This window comes from Equus przewalskii, chromosome 27 (assembly GCF_037783145.1).
Source record: "Equus przewalskii isolate Varuska chromosome 27, EquPr2, whole genome shotgun sequence".
NCBI classification, from domain to species: domain Eukaryota; kingdom Metazoa; phylum Chordata; class Mammalia; order Perissodactyla; family Equidae; genus Equus; species Equus przewalskii.
The window spans coordinates 32,276,482-32,300,130 of record NC_091857.1 but is presented as its reverse complement, the minus strand read 5'-3'; the positions used below and the strand labels follow the sequence as shown (position 1 = coordinate 32,300,130).

The window sequence follows — 23,649 nt, the reverse complement described above, 5'->3', positions numbered from 1 at the left end:
CGGGAAAGCGCTCAGTTTTTGGTTATTAGGTATGTTGGTTGTAGATTTTCTGTTCGATATTCTCCATCAGGTTGAGGAAGTTCCTTTCTATCCTTGTTTGCTGAGAGTGTTTGTCAGGAATGAATGTTAGATTTTATCAAATGCTTTTCCTATGTCTTTGAGATGCTCATATGGTTTTTCTTTTTTCGTTTACATTATTCGTGTGTGTTAAAATGTATCCCCTTTTGCGATAACGCTATCTGAATTGTTTGTGAACACTGGGACAGTTCATCAGAGATTTTCTTTTTAACTGGTCATCTGATTATATGGTGATTTTAATCACTATTTTTTCTTTCCATTGATTAGTGAATGAGAGCTACAAGCCTGAATTTATAGAGCTGAAGAAGTGGCTGAAAGAGAGGAAGTTTGAAGACATGAACTTAACACCTGCCCGTTTTCCAGGTACAGTCTGGCTTTCGACTCTCACGACCTTTCTCACATGAAAGACGTGTGGGCACAGGTGCCAGGAAAGCGGGGGTGATTCCTGCAGGTGAGCTGTATCCTCTCTGGGAGCAATCTTCTACTGTGCGTCAACCTTCCTGCCTTGGACCTGTAATACTTATTTATACTTTGCCTTGTTCCAAAAATGAATTAAAGTGGCTTGTGGGGAGAAATTCCAGAATGGTGAAATAAAATGAAAAATTCAAAAAAGGAAATAAGAATAGAAAAGTAAGACAAAGGCAGATATAAGGATGACACATAAAAGCCATGACTATTATAAAATCTTGTTGTATGCCTGTCAGAGGTGAGCCACAAATTTGACTCATCTTTCCTCAGCCCAGACAATTGATATGATCAATTACCTGAATCTTCGTGTCGTGTCTACAAAACTAAATTATTTGTCAGCAGAATTCCAGGTATTCCTGGCCCTTAGACTTGCAGGAAATGTCTTCGCTGTGTCCTGATACACCAGACATTTGTGTAAAGTGGTGACTGCTGTCCTCATCAACATACCTACAGTGGTTTCATGGGATTTTTCAGACCATGCAGGCTAATGAGATTATCCCATAGGTCAGGTGAATCCAGATGGTTTTCTCAGGGAAGGGAGGTTCCAAACAACCCTCGGAGGTGCTTGTTTTCTGTGGTGTGGCTGGAGGAGAGGAGTCCTTGGAGAGGCCTCAGCATACTGCTCCCTCAGCTGGGTGGTGACTGTGCTTCCCAAGTCTCGGAGGAGGAACCCTCTGGTGGCCACAGCTTCAACAGTCACCTTGGCAGAGGTGGATTAACATTCTCTTCCGGAAGTTGAGTAGCTTGTTGTGGAGGCTGGGTTAACATTCTTTTCTGGAAATTGAGGATCTTGTTATGGAGTTTGGATTAGCATTCTGTTCTGGAACATTCTCTTAGAGAAGTTGGGCCGCTTGCCATGGGTATGTGTCTGCATACAAGGCCACCCAGCTCTATCCTGAAGTGGGCTGGAGGTAACCAAGGAGACGACCAAGATGCTCTCATAAGGATTTTGGTTCTGCTGTAGCACAGAGACAGTTATGTGAGTGGGGCCTTGAAGTCTGTTTCACAGGGCAGGTGCAGGCATCTTTTACCCTATAGAAAAATTAAATCATATGCTTCTGAATGCTCCCCTTGGCCATTAAAATGATTATTCGAGTACCCATTGGGTAATTTCACTTTGAGCAAATTAACTTCCTTATACATCACCCAAGATAGACGATATACCATGTGTGGCCCTGGCCAAGTGAGGTGATGTTTGTAAAGTTGTTCCCTATGCATCAGTTACACGTGATTACATTCGGCTAAAATACTTGATTTGAGCCATTTTCTAATAGGGCTGCTCTTACTTTATGTTGGTGAACCATAATTGTCAGCCTCCAACAGAATGTTTAACTTTCTGTTTTTGTGTGTCAGGGAACAATCAGTAAAAGCCATTCTGTTAGATTTGACTGGTTGGAGTTCTTCATGAGATGATCAAGAGAAAATAGTGTCAGGAGTAGACTTGTGCTAAGGCCTGCCTACTCCTCCATGTCCTTTGTCCTGAGAAAGATAGGTTTAACATTAGCAAGAAGGAATTGGCATGTGGTTTAAATGGAATGCCTGAAAATAAGTTCTCTGTCTATAATTTGGAGCAGTGAAGAGTTACTGTTTATGAAAGGGAACATCTCTCCCGTGGCCCATCCACAGAGTCATGGGCATATGGGAGCTAGAGAGCACAATGGTTGGGTAGTGATCAGAACCCACTCCTTACAATTCTAGGGGTAAGGAAGCTTCTGTCTTAGCTCGGCTGCTACAACAAATTGCCATAGACTGGGTGGCTTAAACACCAAGTTATTTTTCACAGTTCGGGAGGCTGGGGAGTCCGGGACCATGGTTCAGGCAGACTCTGTGTCTGGTGATGACCAATTCCTGGTTTGCAAATTGCCGTCTTCTCCTTGTGTTCTCACATGATGGAGAACAGGGAGCTGGAGCAAGCTGTCTTCTCTCTTCCTGTAAGGGCACTATATGCCACTTATGAGGGCTCCCTCCTTATGACCCAATCACTTACCAAAGGCCCCACCTCCTGATGCCATCACATTGTGGGTTAGGATTTCAACACATGAATTTAGAGGGACACAAACATTCAGTCCATAACACCTTCCCTAAGTGCTTTATGTATCCTTGGCTCTTAATCAGTGTATGAGAGGAGGGAACAAAATTCCGGGGAATTAATCTTAGTTGGTGGAGGGGCAAGGTATGGCTCCTAGGTTGCAAGCAGGATTCAGCCTGTAAGATTCTCCGCTTATTCATGCTTTGGGAACTGATGCCAGTATTTCCTTGTACCTCCAAAAACACTGGCCAAATCTGGGCCTCCATAGTGGATATATGATAGTAAAAATTTTATGGCAATGAGAAGTCTGTAATAAGCTTTCCTTTTGTAGGATTTGTTTTTTTTCTTTTGAGGAAGATTAGCTCTGAGCTAACATCTCCCAATCCTCCTCTTTTTTTTTTTTCTTTTGCTGAGGAAGACTGGCCCTGAACTCACATCCATGCCCATCTTCCTCTACTTTATATGTGGGACACCTGCCACAGCATGGCTTGCCAAGCAGTGCCATATCCATACCCGGGGTCTGAACCGGTGAACCCCAGGCCACTGAAGTGGAATGTGTGCACTTAACTGCTGCCGGCCCATCCTTTTATAGGATCTTAATGGCCACTTCCTACTTTGCCTAGTATATCTGGAATAAAATGATAATAAATGTAGGTTACTGTGATTTGTGATATCGAACACTGTATTGTAGAAATATAAAGTATCTTCCAGATTTGTTCCATATGCCAGGTTCTGTTCATATATATGTTTGGAGAGAAATTTCTGCTTAAAGTAGCACATGAGTCTTTTAAAGGATGACCTCATAGAAAAAAAATCCTCCCATTAGTAGTTGATTCCGGGAGGGGTTGTGGCCCATGGGGAGGATTAGCTCGACCTTGGGACACAGAGAAGAAATTAACTAAGTTCTTAAAACCAAAACCGTGTGTCTAGGCTGACACTATGCTTCTGGGTGGGGAGATGAGTTAGGACTCATCAAATCAAACTTGCTAGACTCCGGATTCAGGACTCAAGGCAGGAATTCCCTCCCTGAACCAGGAGCTTCTGGTAGTCCTGCAGGAGTTGACCTTTGCTGAATTATATTCTCTTCCAGCTGGGAGGAAAAAGGTCAAGAACTATGAATTTGAAAGAATGAATACTCTAGACCCGATATAATGATTATAGGTCGTATTTCACGTACGCCTGCCAGAAAAGCTGTCGTCTGACTGTGGTGCAGGAGGGGAGCCTTGGGCCTAGAGAGGTAAACTTCTGGATGTTGTTGGTGGTGACAGTGCACCTGGTGAAGTTACTGTTGTGACTTGCTCTGGCCAAGGCCTTGGCTCCCAGGGAGCAGCTGGCCCTGGATCTGCCCTGCCAAGCTCATCCAGTCAAGGAGAGTACATCTGATGGGTTGCCTGGTCGGGGAGGGAAGAGTGTCGTCTGCAGGCTTTGTGGGACCTGTGTGGGCTTACTGGTCAGCCAGTCAGAGAGCTCTTAAGATCCTCACTGGGGAAAGCTGGGTCTGGTAGTGGGTAAAAGTGGGCTGAGGATCCAGCCTCTGAGGGTGGGTGGGCATTAGGAGTAGACGCCCCCACCACAGCTGGTAGGCCCCAGGGGAGAGAATAGTGCTTAGAGGTTCCTGTAAGAGCCCCAGCAGCCGATCTGTATAAAGTGAAAGACCTTTAGGTCTCCTCTCTGAAGCTTACTTTGCCCTTTGAGGACTGTAAACCCAAACGAGGTCAGGACATTTTCCAAATAGCTTCTTAATCTTCTCTTTCCCCTGGTAGTCAAAGGATGCGAGATGTTCAGCTTCAGCTTTGTGGGCTTTTGAAGTTCATTCACATGTTTTATTCAAAACGGTATCTCTAAGACCTTGAAGACATAGTAGGATTTACCCTTTTTCTATCTTTGTGTTTCTAGGTACTGGAAGAGGGCTGATGAGCAAAATATCCCTGCAGGTGAGAACTCTCTTATCCTTGAAACCCAATGTAGATTTGCTGCTTTGTTTTGTGGTTCAAATCAAGTGAAGTAAAAATATTTCAGACATGCAGGCATTTTTTACCTAATGGATATGTTTGAATACAATTCTGTCTGTTAGGATTAAGTTAGCTGTATATAAGAGACAAACTGAAAGTAACAATGCTTGAACAGAGCATAAGTTTATTTTGCTGTCATGTACTCAAGCCTGGATAGGCAGACCTGGCTGGTATGCTGTCCTATGGCCATCAGAGACCCAGACTCCTTCCCAGCTCTCTGTCTGTGTAGATGGAGCCCTGCACCCCAGATCCAGGGTGTGGCTCCTAGAGCTTGAGCAACAGGAAGGAGCAAGGTGGCGAAGACGGGCAGATTTTCTCCTGTCAAGGAAATTCTACCCCCCTTCTCTCTGCCAGCGACCAGGTCCGTGTCCCCAGCCAGCTATGAGGGAGGTGGGATGGGTCCTCCTTTCCCTAGCACAGTGCCCTCCAGATTGGATTGTGTTAGTGCAGAGGGGGAGAGAAGGCACATTGGGGTAGGCAACTAGCATGCTCTGCCTCAAGATTTTATAAATCAGATCATATTTTCAATGTGCCAGGACAGGGAGCTGCTCTCCTCTGAGAGGCCGTGCATAGTATAGTAAGTAGAGCCTGAGCAGGCAGAGGGGAGGTGGCCTCGGCGTGTCCCAGGATTGCCTTGAGTTTGCCGTGGCACCTGGAGTGAGGCTCCTAACCCTTGGCTTCTGTTTCCTCACCTGGAAAACGAGCAGGTAAATGACATAGATGACCTCCAAGGGTCATTTTAGTTCTTTTCATGCTGTTAAAGGACATCTAGTGCATGATTTTCTGTAAAGCTAGAAATTAATTCCTTAATTTATTTTTAATTATTTAAGATTACTTTTAGTTCTTTAACTTATATAAAACCTAGCTGTGAACGTTTGTTTAGCCTAAAGAATGGTAGCTTTTAATGTTGTGATTCTGCTGTACTATTTTTATTATTCAAAAATTTTTCATTGTGGTAAAACATACATGATTTTACCATCTTAGCCGTTTTTAAATGTACAGCTCAATAGTATTAGGTACATCCACATCGTTGTACAATATTTTTATTTTTTGAGGGGAAGTATAATTAACTTTAATCTGTAGCAGAATTTGGGAAGGAGAGATGTACCTCTTATGTATATAGTAGTAATTATGGGTAGTTTTTGTTTAGATCATGAAATGATAAGTGGAAGTTGTTTTATGTGTACTCGTAAATGTGGCTTTTTTGTTACACTTTTTGAAAATTGAGATATATTTTACACACAGCAAATGTACAGATTTTAAATGTCCAGTTTGATGAGTTTTGATGATGAAGAGATTTACCACAATCAGGTTACAGAACATTTTATTAAGTGACTGTTTTCAAAATCAGAAAGTCATGTGACATTGGAACAGGAAGGGACTGTTGTGATCATCCAGCTTAATCTGGATTTATAGATGAGGAAAACAGAAATTGAACCCAGAAGACTTTTGCTGAGATTTTTAACCAACTAGGATGCCTGTTATAATAAAAGCAGGATCTTACATATAGTTTCTTAGTGCTTTATTTGATTCTGGGGTCTATTACTTGACATCTTAATTTTTTTTTTTAAAGATTTTATTTTTTCCTTTTTCTCCCCAAAGCCCCCCAGTACATAGTTGTATATTCTTCGTTGTGGGTCCTTCTAGTTGTGGCATGTGGGATGCTGCCTCAGCGTGGTCTGATGAGCAGTGCCATGTCCGCGCCCAGGATTCCAACCAACGAAACACTGGGCCGCCTGCAGCAGAGCACGCGAACTTAACCACTTGGCCACGGGGCCAGCCCCCTTGACATCTTAATTCTTCTTTGTGTTTCTTCTGTCTCTGAGGGGGAGGACTGAAAACTATACTTTTGCAGGTGGTAAAACGAGACCCTTGTGCTGGGTGGCCTGCCCTTTCTTTAGCTAGTGGGTGCAGGTTGTACATAGAGTAGGCCATTGACTGGAATGGCCTGGACACATGGATTTCACCAGATAGAATTTTTCTGCCTGTTTCCCGTAGGTAGCACTATTTCCTGTCATAGGAAGATGAAGGAACAATTTTATTTGAGTTGTTGGCGTGTTAGCGCATTCCTTTCTGGTGAATGATTGACTGGTGGTAGGTGTCAGTCACGTAATTAACCTTTAATTCTTGCTGAGGCTGTAGTACCTGGCGCTGGAGCAGGCTTGCCTGCATCTGCTGACTCAGGGACTTGAGAGCCAGTCCATTGGTTGGCTCTTTGGTGGTCTGTGGTTGGGTTATCCCGGGTTCTTAGTGGGTGATTGTGGAATCAAGGACTTGAAAAGACTTATACTCGCAGGTCCTTTCCAAGCATGGGTGTTCTAAACTTTCCTTTCTTTTCGGTGAGGAGGGACAGATGATTATTTCATTGCCTGAGAGTTGCCTGCTCACCACGGACACAGTGATCAGAAGCTACTTAGGGGCGTACATTGCTAAGTAAGTGACTGCACATATGCTTATCTGGTGCAAGGGCTTCTCCTTTAAAGTCTGTATCATTGGCAATGTGTCATCTAAGGCATGGTTCATGAGGACCCAGCCTTTTTGTGTAGATAATAAATATCTGAAATGGTTCGAAAGGTTTACTCTGATCTATGAAGTTGGTACTTAATTCAATGTAAACTGCATTTTTAATGTTTTTAATAGGCTGCCTGGGATGCAGGTTTGAATCCTGATCTATCACTTCCTAGAGAATGAAGATTGAATGGGATAACAGATGTAAATGACAGCTGAGTGCCTTGACTCCTAGCAGTCCATTCTCCTCCATCATAGTAGATCCTGACAGATGTTAGTTACTCTCTTTTATTTTTACCCTTATTGTACTTGCTTGAATTCTCCTTCAGCTAAGAAGAGCTGTTGACATTATGAAAGGTTTAGTTTTATTTAGCGTAGAAGAGAGGAGGCCAACATGGGAGCTGAGAACTATTTTTCTGGCTTATCTTATATTGGGCCTTTGTTATATTGGGGGACTTTCTGAGGACAGAATGAGTGATATCCTTAGTAGAAGGGGTTTCTATATTATGGGAGTTGGAAGATTGTATTGTTTCTTAACCCGGCGTAAGTTCTGGACCTTTTTCCCCCTGCCATATTTTTATTTATTTATTTATTTTTTGCCCATCTTACTCTACTTTATATATGGGACGCCTACCACAGCATGGCTTGATGAGCAGTGCCATGTCCGCACCCAGGATCCGAACCGGTGGACCCCGGGCCCCCAAAGCAGACTGTGCGAACTTAACCACTGTGCCACTGGCCACCCCCCCCACCCCCCGCCATATTTTTTAAGAGGGCTGATGTATCTTCATTGGCCTGAGTAGAAGCAAGGATCCTCTTTATATTAACATTTACTGTATTATTCTGAAATTCTGAGTAGAAAGTATGGTAATATAGGAATCTGGACTTTGAAGGTTAATGAAAACTTTTCTAAATATATTTCGTGCAACATGACATCTTTTTATTGGTAAATAAAAATACTGCAATGTATAATTTGCAGTAGAGTGGGTAAGTTTAGGAACAAAAGCTTTAGAACTGTAACAAGTGTGTAATGAGCATATTCAGTTTTCTATGCAGGCTGGTATCTTACAATAGAACTTTCTGCAGTGATCGTGATGTTTCACCCTTCATTGACCATGGTGGTAGCCACTAGCCACATAGGGCTGTTGAGCACTTGAAATGTGGCTTGTGTGACTGAAGAATTGAATTTTCAGTATTATTTAATTTTAAATAATTAAAGTTGAGATAGCTGTGTGTACCTAGTGGTTACTGTATTGGAGGGACAGGTCTAGGTTCTTCCCACCAATTTTCTTCCCTAACAAGTTTTCATCCTTATCTAGGTGAAACCAGTGGACTTCCAGCAAAAGCTTTAAAACTAGAGAACCAACTTGGAAGCAAAGAGGTCTTTTGCAAAAAAGAATCTCTTGCAAACAAGCTGGAGCTCGGGTTAGTGAGTCAGTGCTTGTGTCAGGGTGGCTGAGTGCTTGTACTGGGGTGCGCTCCTGAGCAGAAAGCGCTGAGGAGGGAAGACCTCTCTCGGGTGCGCTGAGCAGACCTGAGTGCTGGCAGTTCGGCCACAGTCCCTCTGGGGACAGAGCAAACCGCTAGGATGTCTGTAACTCTTGCTTACTCCATATTTTGAATAAAAGTAATTCCTTTAATTCGGCTTTTAATTTTAAAAGGTGGCAGCCTCCTCTGTCTCCTCTTCTGGCTCTCTGCACCTTTTTGGTTGCAGAAAAGCATGCTGGGGACCGGTCTGTCTGGAAGCCTTACCTGGAGGTTTTACCGAAGGCCTACACCTGCCCTGTTTGTTTGGAGCCGGAAGTGGTGGATCTTCTTCCCAAACCATTGAAAGCAAAGGCCAGAGAACAGAGAACCCGCTTGCAGGCGTTCTTTACTTCCTCCAGAGACTTTTTCTCTTCCCTGCGGCCTCTATTTTCCGAGGCTGTTGAGAGCATCTTTAGCTACAGTGCCTTCCTGTGGGCTTGGTGCACCGTCAACACCAGAGCTGTGTACATGAAGCCCAGGCGGAGGCGATGCTTTTCCGCAGAGCCAGACACCTACGCGCTCGCTCCATACCTGGATCTGCTCAATCACAGCCCAGACGTCCAGGTGAGAGGTTGACAAGAGGACACAGGTTCTGTTTGGATAGGAAGGACTCCAGCATGTAGAACTTGTGACTTTGAATCCTGAGTGAAACCACAGGGAAAGGTGTAGCTGGCTTTGGGCAAACCCCCCTGCTGTCAGGTACGCTCCTGTCTTTCCTCCTGACCCTTCCTGGTGTCCTTTTCCTCTGCCCGTTTTCACACTCTGCTCTCCAGAGACTTTTGTTGTATCCCATGGACTGGCTTACCCAGCAGCCCGCCCCTTCTTCCTCCACCCTAGTACAGAGTCCTTCCTGTCTCCTCCTTGTACACTTGGAGACACTACTGTCAGCAGTTATTTTTGCTGTGATCCCTGATTAACCTGCTCCTTCCCCCTCTGAACTCTACAGTCTTAGGAGTCGGGGACTTTGCCTCATTCCTTCTTGTAACCCCAGTGATCAGTGCAGGGCCTGGCATGTGGTCGGCGTCTAGTAAATGCTTACCAAATGGCTGAATGTTTGTGGGGAGAAGGAGCCTGGGAAATGATGAAAGAATCCCACTCTGGGAGACACTCACAGATCTCTTCTTCCCCAGCCCTCCTCCCCTGTGGCTCTTAAAGGAGGTGATTATTTCTTTAGGGCGTGTTGCAGCAAAGCCTGCTTTGAGGGCAAAGGGTGTTGTATGCCGCCTCACCTGTGACCCATTCACGGTACTCTTGGGGCACGCTGCCTGGGACCCGTGCTCCTGCTGTCCTCTTCATGCCCCACACCACCCTGAGAAGATTGATGATGCCTGGTTAGCCCACATGCCAGTGAGAGGAGAGTGTAGGGAGGCCCCTATTGTGCTTTCTTAGGCCAGGACAATTTCCTTGCTTGTCTGTCTTTTGCTTTTGTAGAAAGATGCATCTCTAACAACCTGAATCACAGGTGACTGAGGTTACAAGTATGTTTACGTGGTTGATATCAATGAAATAATGTTGGGGGTGTGTTGTACAACAGGGTGCTGGTCTCAGGGATTCAGTCCCCATTGGCTTGACCTTTTTTTTTATTGGGTTGTTAGTGCTCCAAACCAGTGTTTTTATAGTTGCGTTTAGTGGCACTGCAAACTACAGCCTGTAGGCCTGTGGTCTGGGGACCCTAGCAAAGCCTAAAATATTCACACTCTGGCCCTTTATGGAAAAATATTGCTGACCTCTGGTCTAGAGTGTGTTGCAGGGGCCAGCCTGGTGGCATAGTGGTTAAGTTCATGTGCTCTGCTTTGGTGGTCCAGGGTTCATGGGTTCTGCTCCGGGATGTGGACCTGTATACTACTCGTCACGCCACGCTGTGGTGGCATCCCATATACAAAGTAGAGGAAGATTGGCACAGATGTTATCTCAGGGCCAATCTTCTTCACATACACAAAAAAGTAGAGTGTACTGCAGCTGACTTTTGGCATGAAACTCTAAACCATGGTCCTGATCTCTTGTTGATGCTGCAAGCTAAGGAATTCAGCCTGTTACTCATCCTCATCTCCCTGGGACTGGCTGCTTAGAAAGGAGACCTCAGTACCCACTCCTTATTGTGGGGGAGCTAGTACTTCTTGGGTTTTTTTCTTCTATACCTGTTAACTAACAAAATTGTCCCCAAATCCGTATGATGGCATCAGCCAATGTCACAGTACAACTAAGATCACACAGCTTTTGAGCTGTTGTAAGACCTGAAATTTCCTGTGCTGCCTTGACTTCTTTGGGCCTTGCAGGCCCCAAAGGCCTGACCCTGAGTTTGCCTGCTCTCACCAGATATTCCCCCCACCTAGGGGGAAAGGCTTCCCCTCGGCTAGTCTCCCTATCACCTGGGCCAGCCGTCCCTGACCTGGTCCTTGACCTAACAGGTTTCACCTCCTTGCCAGCCCTTGAAATTATTCAAAAAGCAAATCACATCTTCCTACGGAAACCGGGGGTCATCCCATCCTCTCGTTACTGCAAAGCCTGCTTCCCATGGCCCCTGCTGGTCCCTCTGCTCCCGAGTGCAGCCCCTGTCTGGTCATTGCATTGTTGCTGCATCCTTTACCCCAGGCTGTATATGTGGCTAATAAACTGTCAGTCTCATCAGTCTGTTGTCAGGTGTTGTGTGTTTGGCAGGATCCTAAGACCCCTCCGGCAGGACTCCCTCCCTCACCGATGGGGTGAACAAAAGAGGCTGACGTGCAGTTGTGGCATTGTTTTCCACATGTGGCTGAATTCAGGGATGAGTGTTTGAAAGCTGCATCTGGCTTAAATTAGTCTTAATCTTTTTAGTTTTGTGGTTAGCTTTAAAAAAACCTTTAACAACTTTCCTTTCTAGGTGCAAGCAGGATTTAATGAGGAAACTCGCTGTTATGAAATTAGAACAGTTTCAAGTTGTAGAAAACATGAAGAGGTATTCATCTGCTATGGCCCTCATGATAACCAACGGCTACTCCTGGAATATGGATTTGTTTCCATCCACAACCCTCATGCTTGTGTTTATGTCTCAAAAGGTTGAAGTCAACTTTGTTCTTACCACTAATATGATAGGATTTTTCCCCCCATCTGGGGATGTGTTTATTTTGTTTTAATAAAAATGGCAAAACCTTACAATGTACATCATTAATTTTCTCCGAGGCAGGGTGGCCTTACTCTTATTGACCATGTAATTTTAATGTTGAAGTAAAAACAACAAAGCGTTGATCTTTATTGATGGTGGGAAGAACCGAGAAATGTTTTATTGCATCAGGTCAGATGATAGGATGGAAGAAAAGGAAAACTGCAAAGGAGATAAATACAGTATTAATAGATGGAAAGAAATGGAAATCTTTATACTGAGACATTGTCGCTGTCACTAAGGATAGAATAGAATTAGCAACGAATTAAAAAATACTTATTAAGCACCTACCATGTGTAAGGCATTGTGCTAATCACAGAGGTGAGTACCTTACACATCCCTTGTCTTCAGAGTTCAGTGTCATGATGCAAGGTTGATTTCATTTCTGCTCTTTTGTGACTTAGTAGCCATCATCATTGGTATGACTTTTTAAAATAATAATTTAGCTCGTAAATTCGTGCTGTGAAAATTCCAAATATAATATTAAAAACAGTACATAGAAGACTGATGTTTTTCCTCTCCTGAAGCAGCAGACAAACAGTTTTCTGGACCATGAAGAAATGGCCAGAGATTGACCAAGTGTATAATTTGAGGTGGTTTTAATATAAGTTCTAGTGGAAATAGAAACTTGGTCAAGGTGATATTACTGCATCCTATCAGCAGAATAATAATGTTATTTCTCAAAATAAAAATAGAAAAGCAGGGGGGCTGGCCCCATGGCATAGTGGTTAAGTTCTATGCGCTCTGCTTTGGCAGCCCAGATTCATGGGTTCAGATCCTGGGCGTGGACGTACACCACTCGTCAGCTGTGCTGTGGTGGTGACCCACATATGAAGTAGAGGAAGATTGGCACAGATGTTAGCTCAGGGAAAATCTTCCTCAGCAGAAGAAAAAAGCAAGGCAAAAACTGGGCCTCGCTGGGTCTCTTAGAAAACTAGCTTTGAGATTAGCGTCATATTATCAGAGTAATCTTCAGATTGATGACCATGAAATATTGATTGGTCAAATGATTTGAATAAAATTGACATTTAATTGTTTTTGCATTTAAAAAATAAAAACAGAGAAATATAAAAAGAACTTTTAAAAATAGAAAAATCTCTCATTATCCTTCTACCCCAAATAAGCTCTGTTAACTTTGCACGTTCAGTTTCAACTGTTTGTGATTGTAATCACTCACATCCAGACAGTTTTGAATTCTGACTTTTAAACACTTAATATTGTAAACATTTCCTCATGTTTGTACAGAATGTAGACTTTTAGTGAGTGAACTTCCCAGCGGTCCTGCTGATGTCTTAATTACCTGGTTGTTGCCTGATTTGCTTAGGGAGCATGAGCTGAGATTGGAGACATTTTCTCCCCTGCCTTGGAATTCTTTTAGCTTTTCAAGGAGTAGATAATGACCTCATTGACTTGGCTCTGAAAAATAGACTTTTTTGGTGTGAATTAGGTCAAACTGTTTACATATGTCTTGATTGCTAATGAGAAGGAAAATAACTTGAGAAGGAAAGGCCCACACTTTGGTTGGAATGACACCCTAATTCTTGTTCTGTTGTTTTTATGCAGATATACTTGTTAAATATCTTCCATCAACAGATAAACAGATGAAGAAAAAGATTTCCATTTTAAAGGATCATGACTTTATAGAGTAAGTGTTTTTCTCTCTTGCTCTCAAAATTTTTCCTTCAGGAAATTTTGATGAAAAAATTGAGGGTTAGGGGTTTTTTTTTTTTTCTTTTTCTGAGGAAGATTTGGCCTGAGCTAACATCTCTGCCAGTCTTCCTCTATTTTGTATGTGGGACACCACTGCAGCATGGCCACTGCCGAGCGCTGTAGGTCTGCGCCTGGGAACCAAACCTGGGCCACTGAAGTGCAGCGTGCCAAACTTAACCACTAGGCCACGGAGCCCACCCCCATGGTTAGGGTTTTTGTAGGTGTGAGAGCCATCCTGACTTGTACCAGTTGACAGGTGTTTATTGAGCACCTACTCTGTACAGTAAATTGTGCTTGATGTTGTGGGGCACACAAGGAGCATAAGATACTTTTCAAGAAACTTATTTGGGGACATAAGATACAAGCTTGAAATGTTAAATTATTGTACCAAAAGAGAGCCCTGCATGTATTGATTGGTGTCCCAGTGTGAGCTTGTCTCTAGCATGTGGTCAGGTGGGATGGCCTTGGGCTCCTACCTGCAGGCCAGGCTGGCCCTCAGTCACTCAGCCACATGGTGCAGGCTCTTGGGGTGGGGGGCAGGGCTAGGTGATTCCACTCCAAATGGGGTAAACAGGGTTCAGGGTTCTCTCTTTCAAACTTTCTTCTGTAGATAAAATTAAGTTTTAAATAATGCAGCGAAGGGTGAGTGCAGTCCAGCTGTCGTGGCTGCCATTTGTTTGACATCCAGGATAGTCCAGATTCTTCATCGTTCGTATCACTGTGACATGTGACACATGCCCTCTTGCTGTGGCCCGTCATCCACGTTCAGCTTCTTACTGAATTAATTGGAAAATAGCTTTTTCTTCTTTTTTTTAAAATATAAAGAATTTTCTGTTACTCAGGCTTTATTCTTAAATATTTGCAGACTTATTTTTCTCTTTTGTCTTTGTGACCAAGATTGCAGGTTACATAATGGTTAGCCCCATTAAAAAAATGTTTGGCTCTTCAACCATTTGCCATGTGTCATGAGGTACTGAAATGATGGATTTGTTGTTATTTGTTTTTCTGCTTTAGAAATTTGACATTTGGATGGGACGGGCCATCCTGGAGGTTACTCACAGCTCTCAAGTTGTTATGTCTGGAAGCTGAAGAGTTGTAAGTTTTATCTGTGTTGGTCATGAGCTGTCATTACAGTCTGGACATGATTTTGTGGGATTTTCAGCTTACGTTCAATACCCAGCCTGAGAGGAGAAGGGAATTCCGTTGTTTGTTGAGGTTGCTTATTCTTTATGTAAGTTGCCTATGTGATGAGTTTTTCACTTCTAAGTTTTCACCATTTCTGGAATTTTGGTTTTAGAGTCATAATCAGAGTACCTGGTCCTGAGAAGTTTTTAGTCTCTACTCAGATATTTCTCCCTGGTGACCTGCAGCTGATTGTTCAGGGTTAACACTTCAAAAAGTGTGGGCATTGGCACTGTTTAGAGGAAAATCTCTGAGTGGGTAGGGTTTTCGTGGGAGCCAGCAGAGCTCCTGAGCAGGGGCCCCACCTGACTCTGCCCTGGGGGCAGATCGAGACCCTTGCTCCAGAAGAGGCCTGGATGTTTCCATGGAGGAGGTAGGCGGAGGAGACCCCAGTGTAGACTCGCATCCTGGTCAGGCTCCTTAATATTTCCTCGAGGCTATGGGTCCTTCCCCCAGCGTGGTAAGAACTGTGCCCTCCCCAGCTCTGGAGCTCCTTCAGTCTGGGTCCTTGTTAAGGAGTCATGGGTAATGCCCACCACTTAGTTTCTCTCACTGAGCCCTTGCTGTGTGTGGAGGACTTCCTGAAGATGGTGACACCCCCCTTGAGCAGTTGCAAGGATTAAATGAGATAATGTCTAGGAATAGCCCTTAACACAGTGCCTAGAAGGAGTTGGTGCTCATTCAGTGATGCTTGTTGTGTTATGGTTTATGGTATTGCTTCCTTCTTTTTCTGTAGGGACTTGGGGAGAAAAATTACTCCCCGATCTCACACCAGAAATAGTTGAGTTTATTCTCAGCAGATGGTTTGTATTATCTTACACTCACTGTGAATTCTGTCGCTATGTTTCTTTTCTTTTTTTACTGTTCACTAGAAAACTTAAGAGGCAAATATGTGGTCCATCCAAATGTGCAGGATTTTAAGGCATACAATTTATCCTGACTGTATCTTATCTTTCTTCTTCTCATCTTCCCTTTGTCTTATTTTCCCCTGTCCATTCATCTTACATTCTGTTTTATCTCATGGGTACCCATGTAAGCTTCCTTAAATCCTTCTTGGAAATCAGTATGAGTCCTTTTCATGCATGTCAACCTCGAATTAAATGAAACAACTGGATGTTTCCCAGAGGTCATCCTCAGGCCTCTTTTCTTCCCTTCGAGTTATTTCCAACTGTCTGGAATGGTGTGGCAGAAAGAGAACGTGGTTGGGATTCTGCCTGACATGTGTTTGCATGCAATTACTGCCTCTCCTAAGCTTTGTCACTTAGAGTGAGTTCTTTATCATTCCCGATTCTCAGTTTCTTTGTGTCTAATGTAGGGATAATAATGCCTTCTTTGCTCGGTAATTGTGAAGCTTAAATTAGATAATGGTTATGTATGAAACACTGTGCCTGGCACATAGTAAGTTCCTTCCTTCCTTGCTTTCTTTCCTGAGAATTTATCTATTCCTGAGGTTTCAACCATCGTCTCTAAAGCTGAAGACTTAAGACTTTATTCCCTTTGTGGCTTGTTGGCTGTTCTGAATTTCTAAGTGACCTATGTGTATGTCCACTCTGATGTTACCTTACCCCTTCCAAGCCACTTCTACTCCCGAATTCTCCGCATCCAGCGTCTGTTCCTCCACCCTCCTCCTCCCTGGTTCCTACTTCTTCCTGGTGTACAGATTTTTCTCTGCCACCTTCTGGCTCTGCATCCTGCTGTGGCTCCCCTTTACCTACCCTGAAACACCTACACTCTTCTGCCTGCAGAAAGTTGGCCCCACCTGCCCACTCAACCCGGTTTCCTCCCAACTTTCATAGTATAAAGTGGGAATGCCCTGCACGTAGAGGAAGGCTTCACGGTAGATTCCTCCTCCCATCTGTAGAGCATTTTACTTTGTGAAATGTGTCCCATTCAGTTTGCCATATTTGAGGAAAGACTGTCCCTTGAAGAGCGGAAGCACTGCCGCCTATGCTCTGTAGTCCCTAGTCCTTGGGGCCATGGACTCCCCTTCCTGTTCTGTCTCCTGCTCTATTCCTGTGGCTGGTGGATGTGACTCACTCACTTACGTGCCGGACACAGGGTTGGGATGATAAAATTCAGTCCCTGCCTGCAAAGAGTGCCAGTCCCCTCGCTTCTTATTTTCAGATGTTCCTTCTTTGTTATGTACCTTGTCTGCTTCAGCACAGGAACTGCATGTGGCGGGAGGTTTGGGGAATCTCCTTATGGAATGAATTTTACTATGATTCTGGAAAAATAGAAAAAAGAGTTTTGTGTTGTGTTGAAGTGTAAAAGCCTTCTTTATTTTTTGAGAGCCTGCTGAAATGATCTTACTCAACGTTTTGGTTCTAGTACGTGCTGGAAAAAAGTACTTCTTGGGGAAATAATTTCAGATACAAATGAGAAGACAAGTTTGGACATAGCCCAGAAGATATGCTGTTATTTCATAGAAGAGACTAATGCTATGCTTCAGAAGGTAGGTTTCTAGAATATTGCATCATTTTCTTGAAGAAGTGTTTTGATTAAGAAGTTACTTATTTTGTGCCTGTTGGATAGGGATAGTACACCTTATCAGGGCATTGTTTAATGCTTTACATAGATGAACGTTGATGTAATTTCTGTTTTTTTGACTGTTATTTTTTTATCTACACCTTTTAATAGGTGAAGTTGTTACATGAATTCTTGGTAATAAATTTTTAAGTACTCTTTGTTTTTTATTTTTATGTAGTAAATATTTTAATTAAATGAGAAATCACTCATTTGAGTGAAAATATTGCTGGATTAAAAAATAATTTAAATAAACCTTGAAGGCATTATGCTAAGTGAAGTAAACCGGAATACAAAAAGACAAATATTGTATGATCCCCCTTACATAAGGCATCTTGAATAGGCAAATTCATAGAGACAGAAAGTAGAATAGCGGTTACCAGGGGTTTGGGGAGGGTGAGATGGTAGTTAGTGTTTCATGGATACAGAGTTTCAGTTTGAGATGATGAAAAAGTTTTGGAGATGTGTAGTGGTGATGGTTACATAACATTGTGAGTGGACTTAATGCCACTGAATTATACATTTCAGAGTGGTCAAATGGTAAATTTTATGTTTGTGTATGTTTTGCTACCATAAAAAATCATTTAAAAATAACTTCCAGGTTTCTCGTATGAAAGCTGAAGAAATCGCTTTGATAAACCAGCTTACTTTAGTGGAAACATTGTGGACAGAAGAACTAAAGATTCTCCAGGCATCTGCTGGGATCCTCAACAATTTGCAAACAGCTTTTACATAACTTCACCCAAGAGTGTTTGATCACCTCCTGTGGTGGGTGTGGCTTCTTAAATGTTTTTAAACTTCCTTAAACATTTTTAAACTAAGGTTCTTTTATATAGAATCATTTACAGTCAATGAACAGCTTCTATTAAACAATTGTGTACTTAATCCTTTTCTTTTTGCTTTTCTTTGTGTGTGGGGTGGAGTGGTGGTTGCTCCTAGGACACGGAAGGATATCTCTAGGGGGCAGAGCAGGCTCTGGGATCCCGGAGCTGTGATCGAAGAACAATGTGCCATCCTCATGGTACTTTTAATACTCAAAATAAACAAGAGTTCCTAAGGAAGAAGTCTGAGGAAAGTACTGAACTGTAATGAGAGAGAGAGAGTGCGAGAGCCAGGAGCCAGCCTGGGGCTGTGTGTGATCTTGCACTGGGTGTCTGGCTTCTTATCTGACTCAGCAGCTGTAAAAGGGAAAGTAGTTGTGCTTCTAGATGCTCTGATACCATCTGGTTTAGTGGCATGTTGGTGGTGGGTGGCTTTGGGTGGGGGTTGTTGGGCAGTGCATGGCGGTCCTGGGTCCCACCTGGGCATCACCCCCTAGCCTGAGCTCTGAGCTAGAGAAGTGACTTTGAATTTTTCATCCTCAATTTCCAATCTGAAAATGAGATTGTTGGGCTGGAATGGTGGCTCCCATGTGTTCCATCGCTTTGTACCCTCCTTCCCCTGCCCAGCAGGAGGCCTGAGGAGCCGGTACCTGTGTTAGGCTGAGGCCCCAGGTGATGCTGTCCCTGCCCTTCTCAGCCTCGCTGCGCTCCGAGAACCAGAGAATTGGATAATTGGAGGGACCGTCCAGCGCTGACCGTGCGTGATTTTATGAATGGGGAGTTAATTCATCATTGTTAGGTAGGAAAAATGAGGCGCGTGCCTCAGCAGACCTCCTCTACTGACAGTTTCCAGAGATGTGTTTAAATCTCTTGTCAGCCAGCATCCCTTTACCATTCTCTCTGTGGTGGGTGTTTAACTTTATTTTGCTGCTGTTCTGTCATTTTAACAGAAGAGGAGGTAAATTTTTGGGCTTAGTTGGCCATTTTGAATTGATTCTTTGCCTGCCTTTTTTTTTTTTTTTTAAATGATAAAAGCATTTTGGGCTATAGACTTCCCTTTGAGTGTGGTTTTTATATAAAGTGTGCTCTAATTGATACTTTTTAGATCTTGGCTCTGGATTTATACTTTCCAGAGCATATTCTTGCCTGTCAGTGTTCCTGACAATTGTGAGGGAGGCAGAACAGGTACTATCATGTCACACAAGCAAATATGTGCTTATTATAAAAACTGGATCGTTATTGAAACACAAGACATTAGAGTTATCGAATGTTAGTAGTACTATATGTGGGGCACGGTGCTAAAGCCTTTATGTGCAGTGTTTCATGGGAGCCTCACCCTTACCCTGTTTTACGAATAGAGAGGTGAAGAAATTGCCCGAGATTCCACTTCTGTCGTGGGGTGGTGTCGGTGTTGCAATCCAATGTACACATCAGGATAGATGCAGAGAGGGCTGATGGCCACTCTGAGTTTATTATGACCAGCGTTTCAATATATGCATAGCTTACAGCTGTTAAACATACACAGGTGTTCTGGATGAAGTAATTAGCGAATGCCAAGAATTCTTGGTGATTTCTCAAGGAGCCCTCCCTCGGCCTCTGTTTTGATATTATCCATGTTTTTGCTGTGCTCGTATATTTTTATCTTGGAGCAGGCAAGGCCTCCTAGGCAACGGCTCCTCCTGTTCCTGATATCGATATCGTGTCTCCATCTGTGCCCCCGGGCGACCGATGCCTGGCTTAGGTTGCCTCCCCCTGGAGGTCTTACCCGTCATTGGCTAACCGGCCTTCTCACCTCCGGGTCACAGTTGGTTGGCAAGCCTTTTCCAGTGACTATTAACCCTTCCTGCGTCAGGGGCGGCTACAGGTGGACCTCGACCTCTACAGGGGACCTCTGTTCAACAGCTGTGGCGTGTCTGTGTCTGGAATTCCTTGGGCTGTCCTGACGTGGGGATGCAGTTCACAGGTCCATGCCAGTCATCTCCCTTTTCAGCTGGCATCAGCACTTGCAGAAAGTAGTGTTTCTTGGTCTTCTGCTCCTACACAAGCATTAGTGAGCTTTGTGGACGTCACTGAAGGTTTTGTTGGGAGACGTTGGAGGCTTGGCGTTGCTCTCCCTGCCACGCAGTTTAAAATCCACGATTAAAAATGGAACGGGAGCCCTGCCAGAGAGCAGCCTTCTTCTCATTTAGCAGGCGTAGGCCAGCTCCTCGTCCTCACTGCAGTCTCCTCCCTTAGGAAGGCAGGAGGTGGGTACAGGCGCCGTTCAGCTTGTCCTAGGAGAGAACAGGGTCTATCAGGAAGCGAGGGGCTTGTCTCTCTGCTCTGTGGACACAGCTGCTTAGCCCTCACGTGTCCTTCCCCGTGTGGACTCATTGAGGTAAGTGTTGGAGGAGACTTCTGGGGACACTTGAGTTCCCAGGAAGAGGGAGTTTCCCCTAAGCATGTTCCTGGCCTCTCACAGCTCAGAGGTGGAGCTTATCTTACTACAGCAGCACCCCCATCCAAGGGGGATACGTTCTAGACCCCCAGTGCATGTCCTGAAACCGCGGGTAGTACTGGACCCTACATATACAATCTTTTTTCCTCTACATACATACCTGTGATGATAACGTTTAATTTATAAACTAGGCACAGTAAGAGATTAACAGCAATAATAATAAAATAGAACAATTATAACAATATAGTGTAATAAAAGTTACCGTAGATCTTAGCAACCTCAGTGTATGATTTTTTTTCTTTCCTTATTAAGTCGAGAACTTTCACCTTTTTACTTAAAGGAAGCACTTTACGACTTCTCTAGCATACCCAAATTGCCAGCATCACTACTCTTGTGCTTTGGAGCCATTATTAAGTAAAATAAAGGTGAGTTGAACACAAGCACTGGGATACCTTGACAGTTATCTGGTGAGTGAGCCTGCTGCTGAGTGACTAGTGGGTGGATGTTGTGTAGAGCGTGGATCCGCTGGACAAAGGGATGATTCGTGTCCTGGGCAGGACAGCCGGAGATTTCCTTGTGCTGCTCAGAACAGCTCGCATTTTAAAATTTATAAATGCCTGCGGTTCCTAACACACCCACCTTGTTGGCATCTGGTTGCTGAGTTTGTGGTGGTAAATCTCCCCCTGGTGCCTTGGCCTCAGGGGACTGATTTGAGGCATTCTTCAAATCTGTCAAGCTAAAAACAGAAGAGGCAGTCCTCAGACGGTGCTTCAAGTGCTTCTGCCTGAAGGTAGAGACTGCTAATGACCTTTTAGGAAATCAGAGCTGTAACTGTGTGAAAAATGGCTTTCACCAAAGCACCTGGGCACCGCCCTTAGAGGGGCCATTGAGCTACAGAAATGGGGAATTTAGCTCAGTTGTTAAACAGCAACTACATTCCGTGTGATGGATTAATGTTGGGCAGTAGGTTTTGTCCTAAAGAGGAACGTATAATAAAACCCATATTGATTTGTTGGCTGACATTTGAATATAGAGCATTTTCAAGAATGCCACCATGTTGGTTCACTTAAAAAGAGCTTTCTTTTACAGATTCAGAAAGTCATGTGTGAATTAAAGGGAACAAGAACATTAGGAGGGAAGAAGTAGGCCTGATGCACTTTTCTCCAGCCCTGCCTGGGCAACACATAGAACACTGCCAGTGCGCCACGTAAAACAGTGCACTTGTACCACATACAACAATGCCAGTGTACCACATACACCAGTGACGTACCACATACAACAGTGCCAGTGTACCACACACGCAATTCCAATGTGTGACATACAACAGTGCCGGTGTACCACATAAAACAGTACTGTTGTACCACATACAACAATGCCAGTGTACCACATACAACAGTGCCATTGTACCACATGTAACAATGCCAGTGTAACACATGCAACAGTGCCATTGTACCACATAAAACATTGCTGTTCTACCACATGCAACAATGCCAGTGTACCATACACAAGTGCCATTGTACCACATACAACAGTGCCATTGTACCACATACAACAATGTCTGTACCATACACACAATTCCAGTGTGCAACATACAACAGTGCCATCTGCTGTCTCCAGTGCTCTTCCCTGTCACCTTTCAGAGGACATTTCTCTATCTTTATCGTTCTGTTGTAACATTTCCTTCCAGGGATGTTTTCTTGTTTAATTTCCTGTTATCCCATGTAGTTTTAACATTAGGCTGTGAGTAATTTTGAAAAACTGCTCACAAATAATACAGTAAAATTTAATAATAAAAAGTTACCATTTCACATCCACTAGGACAACTATAGTCGAAAAGATAGACAATAAGCATTGTTGAGGATGTGGAGGAATTGGAAGCCTTAGATACTGCTGGTGGGAAAGTAAAATGGTGCAGCTGGTTTCGAAAAGTTTGGCAGCTCCTCAGAAGGTTAAGCATAGAGTTACTTTATGACCCAGCAATTCCCCTCCTAGATACATAGCCAAGAGAATTGAAAATATATGTCCATACAATCATGCATGTTCATAGTGGCATTATTTGTAACAGTCCAAAACCCAAATGTCCTTCAGTGGATGAATGGATAAAAAAATTTGGTCTATCCGTAAGATGGAATATTATTCAGCCATAGAAAGGAATGAACTACTCGTACATGCTACGACATGGATGAACCTTAAAAATATTATGCCAAATGAAAGAAATCAGTCACAAAAGACCACCTATCATTTTATTTATATGAAATGTTCAGAATAGGCAAACCCACAGAGATGGAAAGTAGGTTAGTGATTGCTGTGCGGTGGGGTGGGTGCTGTAGGGCTTGGAAGGTGTCAATGCAAACAATCCACAACCAATCTATAAATCAAAATTGGGGTGAGTTTATTATGCGCCAGATCTGAGGGCTAGCCTGGGGCTTTCCTTCCTTTGGGACCAAAGAAGTGGGGTTTACAGAGTGGTTATATACCATCTTGGACCAAAAGCATACCTCACGTATGATAGGAGTGTCCCTTTTACAACAGTCACGAGATTGCCTAGCTGGCGCAGCACAGCTATTCATGCAGCAGATAGCAGGGCTGCTGTCTTGATGGACACAGCACGTAGCAGGTCTGTTGTCTCAAGCTGAGTGGTCACAGGGTGGGTGCTGCAATCAATTCCTAGCGTAGTGGGAGATACTTATCCTTAAGGAAATGCCAATGTGGGGGAAGTTGCCTCTTTGTCATAAGGGCATTTGTTCTTGTCTTTGCGACATAGCAAATGGTTAAAGCAGATACACAATGCATGCTCAATGGCCACGTCAGGCCCTTTTGGAAAAACAAGGTCGAGCCAAATTACTTTTACACCAAATGGCTTCCTCATATACTCCAATATATCCTATTGCTTGCTGTTTGTTTATCAAGAGTGATAAAGAGTATGACGTTTTTTCAGGGGTGATGAAAATGTTCTAAAATTGATGGTGGTGATAGTTGCACAACTCTGTGAATCACTTAAACCCATTGTATTGGACACTTTAAATGGGTGAATTGTATGGTATGTGAGTTCTATTTCAATAAAGCTATTTTTTAATACAAGTAGGGCTAGTACCTAATTGGTGAGAATTATATCCCTCTGCTCACTTTTAGCTAACACTTTTTCACAGGAGGATCCAGGCTTTGTCAATCTGATGGTGATAGGTAAGCCCTGGCAGTGTTAGGTCCTCTGCCTC

The 23,649-nt window shown here is 43.6% G+C and overlaps 1 protein-coding gene across 30 annotated transcripts in view; it reads left to right on the top strand.

The window, feature by feature from the left end:
* SETD4 (SET domain containing 4) overlaps positions 1-23,649 on the top strand; it is a 286,569-nt gene that overhangs the window by 211,631 nt on the left and 51,289 nt on the right. For 16 of the 30 annotated variants that reach the window (XM_070597440.1, XM_070597423.1, XM_070597442.1 and 13 more), the window contains 9 exons: positions 346-441; positions 4,472-4,509; positions 6,932-7,020; positions 8,757-9,186; positions 11,483-11,657; positions 13,325-13,406; positions 14,486-14,566; positions 16,982-17,105; positions 17,778-18,061. In XM_070597440.1, the coding sequence (XP_070453541.1) occupies positions 414-441; positions 4,472-4,509; positions 6,932-7,020; positions 8,757-9,186; positions 11,483-11,657; positions 13,325-13,406; positions 14,486-14,566; positions 16,982-17,105; positions 17,778-17,912 (1,182 nt within the window). In that variant the 5' untranslated portion in view covers positions 346-413 and the 3' untranslated portion in view covers positions 17,913-18,061. Of the gene's footprint in view, positions 1-345; positions 442-4,471; positions 4,510-6,931; positions 7,021-8,756; positions 9,187-11,482; positions 11,658-13,324; positions 13,407-14,485; positions 14,567-16,981; positions 17,106-17,777; positions 18,062-18,627; positions 20,707-23,649 lie in introns of those variants that run through there. The other 14 variants (XM_070597445.1, XM_070597446.1, XM_070597437.1 and 11 more) reach the window with 5 other exon arrangements.